The sequence below is a fragment of the Papilio polytes genome, unplaced genomic scaffold (assembly GCF_000836215.1).
Source record: "Papilio polytes unplaced genomic scaffold, Ppol_1.0 DF823879.1, whole genome shotgun sequence".
Lineage (NCBI taxonomy): Eukaryota > Metazoa > Arthropoda > Insecta > Lepidoptera > Papilionidae > Papilio > Papilio polytes.
In genome coordinates, this window is record NW_013525325.1 from 1,484,984 (window position 1) to 1,497,988 (window position 13,005).

The window sequence follows — 13,005 nt, forward strand, 5'->3', positions numbered from 1 at the left end:
ATTTTTTATTTCATTGCTTGGTTTTTGTTATTTTAATTGTACTGTTGTGTTAATAAGGATTAATGTTATTTTATTTAATTAAATTGACCAAAAAAGGAAATTTTGCGAATGAATGACTATGACTGGTTGATGATACCAAACAAGTGAATGATATTTCTCGTTCATCTAGATTCTAGACCAATTTAAAATTGGTTTAATTATCAGGCCATAGTTTATTAAAAATCATAGTCCAGTTATCATAATCAGAAACATTTGGTTGATTAAAGAAGTGCCTTAGTGTAGGTTTAGTATAAGGTAACACGAGAGTGGCGGTAAGTTCTGTAAAGTGGCAGATAGATGGCGGTATTCACTAATGGGGACTAAAGTTTGGATTAAGTAACTCTGATGGAAATTTATTATTATTTTTCTTCGTATTTTAGCAATTTCGTAATTAGCAGAATTGTTAGCGAAATAGAGATTTTCTTTAGAGCGTTATTAGACGTTGCTCTTTAATAATATTATCTCTATCGAATATATTTCGATTTTTATGACAGTGTTATTATCTTTATAGGTTAAAGTTTTACAAGATGTTGACCTAAAACAGTTTTCTTTGCTGCGCATAGCCCAGAAGGCTTTGAAACAATAGCGTCAAATTAGAAGTAATTTGCTAAATAGATAACAGTGTTGAAAGAGACGAACATGAACAAGGAGGAACGCGCGAAGAATAAATAAGAAGAACCAAACCTAACCAAAACTAATATAACCAAAACTAAAATTTTAATAAAAATATACAAATTGAGATTTATGTACAATTCAGCCTGGCGTTGTGACATCTTATTGAAAACTCATTCAATTATTTACAAACAGAATTAATAAAAAAAATATATAAATTCGTATTTTAAAAAAGTATTAAAAGTAAAAACACAAAAAGGTTTATTGCATCGCCAACAAGTATATTGAAAATTTGTCTAATATATTGATGCTTAATTTTCAATGAATTAAACTACATTATGTACATTTATTGATGGGAACGTAGCGGAAGCATTTTACACTAATTCAACATTCAAAATTGATTGGAACATGCACCAATTCGGGAGATAGAAATCAAAATTATTTCGCCTATTTCAATATTTGCATCTACTATGTTAAAATCGTATACCATTTATTTATAAAGTATCGATATAAAGTAAGTAAATAACAAAGATAAGTGTAATAAATTATTTGAATTTTACGAAAATCCTTACAAATTACAATACGATATCGAAAGATCTTGTTGAAGATAAATTATTTCGTAATTTGAGAATCTGCCGAGTTAGACCCTAATCAAAACCTTTAGAAAGGGTAGAGTGTTATGATTACGTTTGAAAAAGATGGTAAATCGTTTTTACTTCAGTAATAATACTCAATAACATTATTTAACATTTATTACAAAGGCATAATAATATTAATCACATCTTAATCATGTTATCTTGATGTCGAAACCATACATGTCTATGCAATATTAACTTTCGCCCGCGACTTCGCGTGGAATTAAAAAAAAACAAAAGTGAGTAGCCTATATGTTCTTTCACACTATCCTCTATAATATATTTATAACAAATTCATCGAAATCCGTTCAGCCGTTTCGGCTACAAACTCTAACATCCATCCATCCATCCATCTAAACTTTTGCATTTATAATATTATAAGTATGATAGGTGTATAAATGACTTATACGCTAACATTTCTAAAATAAACTTATTCGGTATTATTTAAAATAAAATAATGAAAATAAATAATTAAATAGTCTGCGAGAAAAGGAAAAAAATCTACAGCTTACACCAGAGAAGATTACCATAGTTACTTCAATTCTCAGCCAATGGCAAAGGACTTCTAGAAGAATTTTGATATTTGATAGTTTTACGGAATACAAACAAAAAAAAAGTTTTTATAATGCCATGTGGATGACGCTGCACGGGAATAGCTTGTTATTCACATACAACGTTAATTATGTAGACATTTAACGTAAACGACCACTAAATACAATACTGTGTCCGCATTTGCTGCATCATGTGTCACAGACAATTCAGTGCCAGTGAGCCGAGACATCTATCAATGTAGGCTTGATCATTGGACTGTTCATTACAACGGGATCAAACGTAACCGATGCATTGACAAAAGCCTCATGTAATAAAATTTATCGTAAATAAATAAATAAAAGAAACTAAGTTTTAGTTAAAAAATATTAATGAGGTAAACCCGGCACGCGTTACATGTCATAGAGCAAATAAAAGATTTATTACTAATGATTAACTTTTTTTTTTCTTTAAAAGACCGTCGGGTCCCGATTTTTATCGCAAATAAAATTGAGCTTTAAGATATTGAAACAAGGATCAAATTTACTTTTCACTTCTTATAAATAGCAAATTAAACGTTTAATTACATAAAGATTGAATTTATTTATGTATATTATTTATTTATGTATTTTATTTATTATTTATGTTATTTTATTTATTTATGTATATTTATATATTTATATTTTTTATTAATAATCTGCGCCGACATTTCTGAGAGAATGGGATATTCTTTAAAAAAATCAAAGTTATTTCAAAACACAAGTAAATTTTATATCATGTTGAGATCGTGTTTACGTAATCTTGATACAAGTTGAATAAGCTAAGGACACTAGCCTCTTAAGACGTGCAATTTATTTGTCTTAATTCGTCTATTTAATAATACTTAGGAGGAGTTGAGGGACTACCGAAGTTGTGGATACGAATTTATTATGCGATGTTTCATTGAGACCTAAATTTAGTAAACAAATTGATCTCATCTTTGATAGAATTTTAAAATTAAAATTCCACTAATATCGTTTAGATATAGTACTTTTTCTAGCATGTCTTTGTTTAAAACCTGTAACAAGTCCTCATTAAAAGAAGATTTACTCGTAAGTTACCGTTTTTGTTAACTTTATGAAGTTTCTCGAACTACGAGTATAAACGGTCAGTCAATTAAGTCTATAAAAGGTTTTATCGTAAAAATTGTTTACTCAGGTACTTAAAAAATTTTAAAAATGTAAAATTCTATAATTATTCCTAATGTAAACGAAGTCTAAACCTTATATGTGATTACGTTTACGGTGATGTGGTAATTACAGTTTAATTATTTTCGTTTGTATTTAATTTTATTGTCATTCAATACAATTATGTTAAGTAAATTAAGAGAACCTTCTAACCATAGACACTGAACGGTTTATTACACTCATTAGTAAATTATACTGTTATATAATTTTTGTCCCTTTCCCTTTCCACCCTTTTTTCAAGAGGAATGGATGGAAAGGAAAAGTGGATTTAATGATGGAGGAAAGGCATAGGAAGAGGAAATGTCATCTTTATGTGCGTTTTCTCCTCCGTCAATTAAGGGTAGGCAACGTATCTGAAATAGCGGATGTTTATGGGCAGCGGTCGCTTTCCATTTCGGTGGATTCAGGTGGCAGATTCGGTGGATAACATTCAACAGAAGTTTTGTTATTTGCCAGGGATAATGTGAAGCATTGAATTTTAAAAACAAAATTTAAATACAATGTTGAAATCATTTTAAAATTATCTTTTAAGGGTATGTTATATTAATATTTTTAATCGAATTAAAACCTCATTATCTTAAATAAAGTATTTGTTATTTCTTACCGTCTTAACGATATATTTATATAAAAGGTATGTAATTATTTAGATAAAGAAATTAAGAAGTTGTGGACAAAAGCTAGTAGATGAATAAAGTATATTTAAAAATTATTAAATTAAAATCAATTACTTTGTGTGTAATTTAAAGATCATTAAGTGAAGATTAAGGCTTTATTATTGTTGTTTATGTTATAGGTTCCCTTAATCCATAAACATTAACGGACGTTCGTTTAATTGAGTCTAAATAAGGTTTTATGTCATGAATAAGTTATAAGGACCCCATTTAAGTGATACTATTCCACTTTACGTTATATTCAAATTAATTTTACCAAAACCAGACTGTCGTTGAAGTAAATATAATTAAAAAGTGATATAACTTAACTAGATGCAATTGCAGGTTGCACTTTGACTTGCATATCTAACTTATCTAAAACATACAGCTTGACATAAGCATTTTAGTCTCTTTCCCCGTCACTCCTTATAAGGAAATTATGGGGAGGGGAGCTTAATTTGACGGTGGAACGGATGTATGGGAAGGTGAAATATGCTCTTCATATGCATCGTTGATTTCTCAGTTTTTCTAATGAGAGAAATGTTGAAATGTCAAGCTTAAAGGTGATAAGGGCTTAAACAAGTTGAACAATTTTAATCGTGAGCCAAAACTTTGTCACATCCCCTTTCGTATAGGGATACGAAAGGGGATGTGTTACAATGAGGGCATTGACCCCTTCATTTAAATTACAAGGCATTGATTGCTTGGATGACAATGAATTATGCATTATATGGTGAAATCTGGGATTTAGTTAATGTATCAGAATTTATAGCTTTGCTATGCATTAAAAATAACTAAACTAACTACAGTAATGTTACTATAAACTACAACTTCTTTCGCTGCTGGGATTTTTTATTTAAGAATCGATACTGAAATTGCTTTAAATTGTAGAAATAGTTTTATAATAATTAATTAATTGTAACGACTATAATTCTTTAGACTAATCAGTTGATATTCCATAAATGTAACTAAATAAATATTTATACATCATAATAGAACTTTACATTTTCACTAAAATGTTTGATTTGTGTTCGCTAGAACAAAACTTTTCAGACTACTTAAAGTATCTTTTTCGCAACAAACTGTTATTTATACGATTATTAGGCACGATGAAAATTATGTCTTCCGCTGCTATTCAAGATAAAATTCTCCTTTAGAACGTGAATAATGTAGCTCCAATGGCATCTAATGTCTGAAATATATCGTGTACTTGACACTGCTTGTCTAGTCTGGGATATCTATTGCCTTTTTCTTTCACATCCTTTATTAACAACATCTTAACATAAACTTATAACGAATTGGTAAACACGATCATTTTATTATAGTTTAATAAAGATGAATTGGAAATAAACAATTGAATTTTTCTATAACAAATTTAGTAGAAATTGTATTTTAACATATTAATTTAGTAGAAAAAAAGAACATGTTCTCGTAGCAACGAACTTCGTTTGCCAAATTTACTAGAATTCCTAACGTACTAAATAGTTGTCATTCATGATTCATTACTATGGTATTATTTGTGCGATGTCACTGTACTTTTTGTACAGCGTAATAATGTTAAATAATGACATAAGTACACAAAACTGAAAGTGAACTGACATCGGACATATTTAAAGTTATTTTTTTACTATACACTAAAATAAATCCATAATCACCAATCATGAAGACGCAGAATTAGTAAGAGGTCTTTATATGTAATATGTTTTGGGAGCGACACGAACTAAAGTAATATACTTGATAAAGAACTTACCGTAGCTATAAAGCGGTGGGACACGATACTTGACTGCGGCGGTGCAGGCCACGGCCCCCGGACCTCCGCCGAGTTGCAATCCGTGTGTGATTATCTGCACCAACGTCCCGACGACCGTGATCGTCCAACCCCAACCACCTTCAGGGTAGTAGCGACGAGCGAGCGTCAACGCAGCCCGCGCACGAAGCGCCGCTGCTGTTTCAATTCCCACTGTAGCACCCGCACTAGCACACCTAACATCACACACACTTTTATATGTAATCGAAGAAAATTATCAACTGATCCTGTACCAACAAACCATTCCACTAAAGTAATCTTACAATATCAATGTAACAAAGATTTCATAAAATTTTCTAATACATCTGTGAAAATATTCAGTGGGATACAATTAAAACTTAATTAAATTAACAGAATAAATTGTTAGAGGACCAGTTGATAAATAACTTCTAACATCAACACACAAAACACAACACTAACCGACGAAACTGAGTCACTTCACGAGCCGCTTCGTAGCCCACGCTTTTAGAGCGACCTCTTTCTCCGTATTTATTCCGTCTTTGTTGGAAATTAGCTCGAGAAACACCACAAGTACATAACAATTCTTCAGCCGTCAGTCTCGGTGTTGGTCGCTTTGGTGTAAACTTTTCGCGACAGTTGCACTCCGGAGTTCGCCAGGAGAGAAGGCGTTCCAATAAAGTCTTTCTCCGTGCTTTACTCGTACCGTACACTGGATTTGTTTGGGCCACATCAGCGTGAATAGTGTTCTTCGCATTCTTATCATTTGTATTACCAGCATTGGCTTTATCAAAAACAAGTTTTCTATACGTCTCGTTCTTACTAGACCCAGATTCGGAAACGACATTAAGAGTAACAGTTTCCCTGTTAGCTTTACCATTACATGATTCACTATTTGGAGATAAACCATTTGTTATTTTTTCAACATCTGTATAAAGTGATTTCCATGTCGCTATAACTTCTTCTAGTTTCGGTGGGTCATTAAAATCGGGAACTGTGCTGGAATCTGGGATTTTTGCTTCGGGTGGAGAGGCAGGTTTAGAATCAGGTGCGACAGGCACCTCCAATAGCCGGCCGGGCAAACTATCACAGCGACGCAGTGTCATTGTCTTGTTTTGTAATTACTAGCATCTTTAAAACTCCAGTTTGGTTTCATTAATCACTCGATAACAAAGATAATCTGAAAAGAAACTATTGGTTATAACCACAATTCTCAAAACAAGAATTAAGAATCTAATTCCCTGACATTGACGATATGCAATTAAGAATAACTAAAATAGAAAAGCTACAATTTCAAGTCGCTTAATTAATAATCACTTGAATTTATTAATTTTATATATCAAAGCTTTTACGTACTCCATAAATTAAATTAGTTATTTTTAGTTCCTTTAAGATGCAGTTAGTACAGCACAAAGAGCCAGACATAATGCCAGGATCACTCAAGACCGCCCACGAAAGCTTTTCCTACCTTTGCAACTATCAAAGAAAATGTTACGGAAAGTATAAATACAAACAGGTAAATTCATAAATGTAAACATGTGAGATTGTGCCAATACTCTTTGGAGCTTGATAATAGATTTCGGAATATAAAAGATAGATACAAAAAATAGAACGCAATTTAGAGAGTCTGCTTAGACATTACTACATCTATATTTAAGTTGTTTTTAGCGCACTTCACAAAGTTGTGTTAACGTTACTTTAAATTTACAAAGAAGCCAAGACTAAATTTCGAAGTTTTGGACGGAATAGAAAAAGTATCAAGTCACTAAATAATGCTTTAATTTCAATACACTAGAAAATATTAATTTAAACTGTAAATTTAATCCGTCTATCAGCAGTATAATAACGTTGTTAATAATAATATTTAGTAGTTACAATAAAACGATAACAGATTACAATCTTCGAGCACTGTAAGGCAAAGAATTAAACATAAATGAGCAATTGGATATTTACAACAAAATTAACGCAGCTATTCTAAACTTTTCAGACAGTTGTCTATTCTTAATCTATAATTACACGAACTGAATACCTTTGTTCTCTTCATTAATTCGTTTGCTAAAATATCAGTAAAATCTTCACCAGCTCACTATAGGTCTCCACTGATGGGCTCGGAGCCTACCCTAAGTTAAGGGTGACTATACCATAGTCAACCACGCCTGCTCAGTGCGGGTTGGTTGAGTTCACACACATTTTTGAATTTCTTCTCCGATATGTGCAGGTTGCATCACGATGTTTTCCTTAATCACATTGGCACATGGCGAGATTCAAACCCAAGACCTATAGATTACAAGTCAAGTGCTAAAACCCCTGAGCCACCTATTTAATACAAATGTTTTTTGTCAGTTATAGACCCTAAAGGAAGGCATTGGGGAAAGCTTTCTAGAGTGGGCAAGTTGATGATGATCATGATAGCCCCAAACCACTAAAACAATGGATCCATTATCTTACTAATATTGTAGACGCGAAAGTTTAGATGGATGGATGTGTGTTAGAGTTTGTAGCCTAAACGGATTTTAATGAAATTTTGTATAGATGTAGAGGATAGTCTGAAAGAATACAAGCTACTCACTTTTGTTTTTTTTTTAATTCCACGCGGACGGAGTCGGGAGCGGAAACTAGTCTTAAAATAGTTGTGTCCACATTTATCATAAGATCATTGGAGCGGCAAAAAATGTGTAATGTTAAAATCGCAGCTAATTCGTTGTAAGGAGTAGAGTGAGGCTATTTGTTACGGAGACAGGCTGCGTTATTTTCGTCGTGACTTCGGCATTGATTAATTTGTCTATTTAAATTATATCAAAGGGAGAAAAGGAATGTGTTTGTGGATTTTCCACTAGACAATAACGTTTAATTTAATAGTCGATTTAAAAAAGACAAAGAGTATCTTTTATTTCGTTGATTGCAAAATGATTGATTGTTTTGAATTACACTATTATGTATATATTGTTAATCCAAAATATTAGATGTATTTTAAAAATACATCGGATTAAATTCTTTTCATTTAACAGTAATAATAATTTTATATAGAGTGTAATAGTTTTAATTATCATACAGACTAATTTTCCAAAATGTACATCCATTGTAGGCTTTATGGTAGTTCACGGTTAGGCATCCGCACTGGGCGGATGACAGAAAGGAGCGCTAAAGTCTTCGATTACCTTTTACCAACCCTCCTCAAAAGCGTGGTAAAAAGGATAGGCCTATATATTTCGCCCACGGCGCTAGTACCGCTAAGACTGGTAAGTGATTGTCTAAGTTTTTTTTTACATTAATAAACAAGCATAAAATAGTGGCTTATATTGAAAATAAAAGAATGCTATTAGAATCATTTATATATCTAAAAGACGGTTTAATAGAATTTAAACGTATGAGCACTTAAATTACGTTGGCATATTCAAGATAGCAAACGACTCTCGGATGCTCGACAGTTTGCAGATATTACTAATGACGTACAATAGTATGTTGTGATAAACTCCTTAAAATTGTTTTGATAATACTATAATTTAGCTTTTCGAGTATATTAATAAAATACATCCACCTGATTATTACATTTCTGATGTAACAATAAGTAACAGTTTCAAGAATTAACTTGATAATTGTGCAAATTACTTTCAGTTTAATACCGAGTACTTTTAGGAAGATTTTAAATAAATAACTAAGAACCTGTTTACTAAATAATTAAAATAATAATAGCGAAGAACTTCGACCAACACCTCGAGAAGCTCTCGCTAGATAGTTGGATTAAGGTCCCGATTCAAAAGGCGGTTATTTTAGAAACCGCACGCATAGTGAGGAGGTTCCTGTCTCTGCAGCCCTCACCACTGGTTGCTTGAGTCATCGGATTCCGCTGCCGGTGGTGCTCTATTTTTTATATAATACGAGTATATTTCATATTTTATTTTATTTTTATATCAAATCTTGTAAAATGTATTATATAGGACATAAGAAATAAAGATATATGAAAATAATAAAAAAAAAACGTTTTAACTTTTCTCCGGTTTTGATCGTGTCGATAATATTGTATGTATAGGTGTGTGCATAACTCCAATGGTAGAGACAGGACAATTATGTTCAGCCTTCGTTTTCTCTTAGAATAAATAACATACAGCTATCTTCTAAGAGAAACAAGAAAATATATGTTGCAAGTTGTTAACGTTGTTTAAAAGCTGTAACATAAATGACTGTAGAATATTGCAGTTACAAAGAAATAAGTTCTTCATTGTGAAACACATTTGGAATAGAAAATGTTAGCTGAAACGTCTAAAAAAAAATAATTTTATGAAATTGTAATTTTTACAAATATTTTGAAATGGAAACTCGAAGTAGTCAAAATTATTGCAAAACTAAAAGAAAATTAATGCGTCCGCAAGACCAAGTTAATCAAATGAAAATAGGCCCCAAGTAATTAGAAGTTTAGCGTCAGTGGCTCAGTTTAAGCACTTGACTTGTAATCTACAGGTTTTGGATTCGAATCCCGCCACGTACCAATGTGATTTTTCGAATTTTCATATGAACATAATTTACTCGACGTTCTTACGGTGATGGAAAATATCATGATGCAACTTGCACATATCGGCGAAGAAATTCAATGATATGTGTGAAGTCAACCAACACTCATTGGGCCAGCGTGGTTGACTATGGCCTAGTCATCCTTATTTAGTGTAGGCTCCGAGCCCCTCGGTGGGGACGTATAGTGAGCTGGTGATGATTTAGAAGTTTGGACTGCAATCTTTTAGTCTTGATTACAAGATATTTTCATTCAGTCGGAACACGTTGTGATGCCTATTTATCAATGTCAGTCACATCGTCTGTGCGTTTGATATTGAGGTCAATGTCAGAAGAATACTGAAGCTTTCCTTTTTTGTACATTTCCCACTTAGTGAAGTTACGCGCTGAGAAAGCATTACCAGTTAGGATTCTAACCACAAGACCGCTTGTGAATCAAATTTATTGAATTTCAATGTTTTAAATCAGCATCGAGTAAGTTAAAACGAATAAAAAAAAACTTTCTTTAATAGTTTTAATATTGTAGGCTATACTATAATTGATGTAATTAATGATGGTAAACACGAATAATATCCATGCCTTTACATAACATCGAGGTAAACAGTATAGTGCAGCTGCGTCTCGCTGAGCTGTGTACATAGAAATATTTGATTATTGTATAAATAATCAATAAGTGTTTTTTTTATTAAATTCAAATAAAGATGTAATAAATTCTGTAAATAAAGATTTTTAAAGACATATTTTTCTTTATAAGGTCGTAGACATTTTAACATACTTTGATATCTGTTTGTGTTATGTTAAAATCACATTTTAATGTCCGTGGACCAGTAACCTTACATAATTAGTAAACATAATACACGCAAATGTTTTACACTAAAATATAAAATACATTAAATTAAAAATATTTATTACTCGCTTTTGCCCGCGACTCCATCCGCATTATATTAAAAAAAATGTGTAGCCCATATGTTCTTCCAGACTACATCTATGCCAAATTTAATAGAGATCCGTTCAGCCGTTTATGCTACAAACGCTTACAAACATCCATCCAACTAAATTTAGCAGTTATAACATTAGTAAGATTATTTTCTAATGAACTAAAGTATGTTATAAAATGTGTAAGCTACAAAACTTTTACTGTATATAATCTTGGTTTGAGTATGAATAAAAATGTACCCTAATAAAATATGATGGATTAAAGAATTTGGAATAAATTTGTACTTCAGTATGTTCACCACCTTGGCATTTTGGTTGGTCGTTTTGTCCAACACAGTTTTCTATTTTAACAATTCCTAGTGATATTTAACATAATCCTGATTTTATCGTATCGTGTACTAATTTTACTGTTTTGAATAATAAAATTTTAAAACGGCAAGAAACCTTAATTTGATTTTACTGGTCTCTGAAGATTATTTAAACCTACGCACAATATAATGACGTCTTCCGTGACGTAATTCTTCAATGGAGAACCTTGCTATCTCTGAGAGCGAAAATGACTGGCAAATCTAAACTCGGTTTTGAAGGTCTGGTTTGATAGCTCAATGTTCATAATTAAAAACTAGAAGAATAAGTTAGTTATTATATTTAAATGAATAATATTAATGGATGGGGTTTTAAATTGTTGTGGGAATGCGAATGTTTCAAACCTTTTATGACGTACTAGCTGTTGCCCGCGACTTGGTCCGCGTGGTAATTGAAAACATACGAACTATATAAATAACAAAAAGCTAAGTATCCCTCGGAAACCGGGCATTTGGGGGGATGAACCTTATCCCATGTGTACACCAAACTTGGTTTTATATCTGTGCCAAATTTCAATAAGATATATTGAACCGTTGCAGAATGATAGAGTAAAAATTAAAAAAACTAAATCAATGAAACCCACTGGAACCGTAACTATTTCCGGGATAAAAAGTAGCCTATATGTTTTTCGAGACTATGCTCCTAAACCTGTCCCAAATTTCACGGAAATCCGTTCAGCCGTTTATGCTACAAACGCTTACAAACATCCATCCATCGTAATTTTCGCATTTATAATATTTATATGATAGGGGTTTTAATAAAGTTTGCGTGTACAATATTTTTCCACAATTATACCATACGTCTTAATGGTTGTAAGCACAAGGATTACGTCAAGAAAATTTCGTACGGAAGCGTCGGCTTCGGTTCAAGGTCGGGTGAGATTACGCGACGCAATTTATGTCCCGTCCCACCTCGTATAAACTACATAAATAATTTATAAGTGGAAAAAGTAGAAACGGTAGCAATTAAACCTGTATCATATATTTCACTTTTTTATTTGTAATAGTTGTAATATTACACTCTTTTGATTATATAGTACAGTGGAACCTCGATAAGTTAAAGTCCAAGGGACACACAAAAAATGTTAAGTTATAGAGGTTTTAAGTTATCAAGGATCTATGATGTAGAGGTTTTGAGCTCTGATGAAAAGGGAACATAGTATTTTTTGAAGTTACAGGGGTTTTTAAGTTACCGAGGTTTGAGTTATCGAGGTTCTACTGTAATAACAAGAGTATATATTATTATACGATTATTTAAACCAACGCGTAAGGAATAATGCCGTAAACAATCCAGCGATAGCAAGCGAGAGGCTTCAGTTTTTATTCCTGATAAAATAAACAAAATGCAATCAACAGCCGCAAACAATACGAGTAAGCCAGGTTACTTAGAACTTTCCAGATGAAAACAACAGAAAAACTTATGTAGTTATTGTATTATGAGTTTATTACAAAAATAAAACAGCAAGAACAATAAAAAAACAATAATATAGACATTCATCACTTGGTCGCGAGTTAGAATCCGCCAATCAACTGTTAACTTAAATCGATTTTTGTTTAATCTATACTATTATAATAAAGCGTAAACACACACTTAATACAAATTCCTACACTTAAGTCACGCTTTGACTATATATTTTCACGCAATTGAACTTAGGGGGGTAAATATTTTGGGTAAAAACCCTATTGTGGGAAAGAGATCATAAGTTTTTGCCAACATTAAGGAAGCAAGATTGCCAAAGTTTG

The 13,005-nt window shown here is 32.0% G+C and overlaps 1 protein-coding gene across 3 annotated transcripts in view; it reads right to left on the reverse strand.

The window, feature by feature from the left end:
- The window catches only part of LOC106103049, a 106,729-nt gene that overhangs the window by 85,279 nt on the left and 8,445 nt on the right, over positions 1-13,005 (reverse strand). For all 3 annotated transcript variants that reach the window (XM_013282696.1, XM_013282695.1, XM_013282694.1), the window contains exons 2-3: positions 5,918-6,635; positions 5,441-5,673 (exon numbers count right to left, since the gene is read on the reverse strand). In XM_013282696.1, coding sequence (XP_013138150.1) covers positions 5,441-5,673; positions 5,918-6,561 — 877 coding nt within the window. In that variant the 5' untranslated portion in view covers positions 6,562-6,635. The remainder of the gene's footprint in view (positions 1-5,440; positions 5,674-5,917; positions 6,636-13,005) is intronic.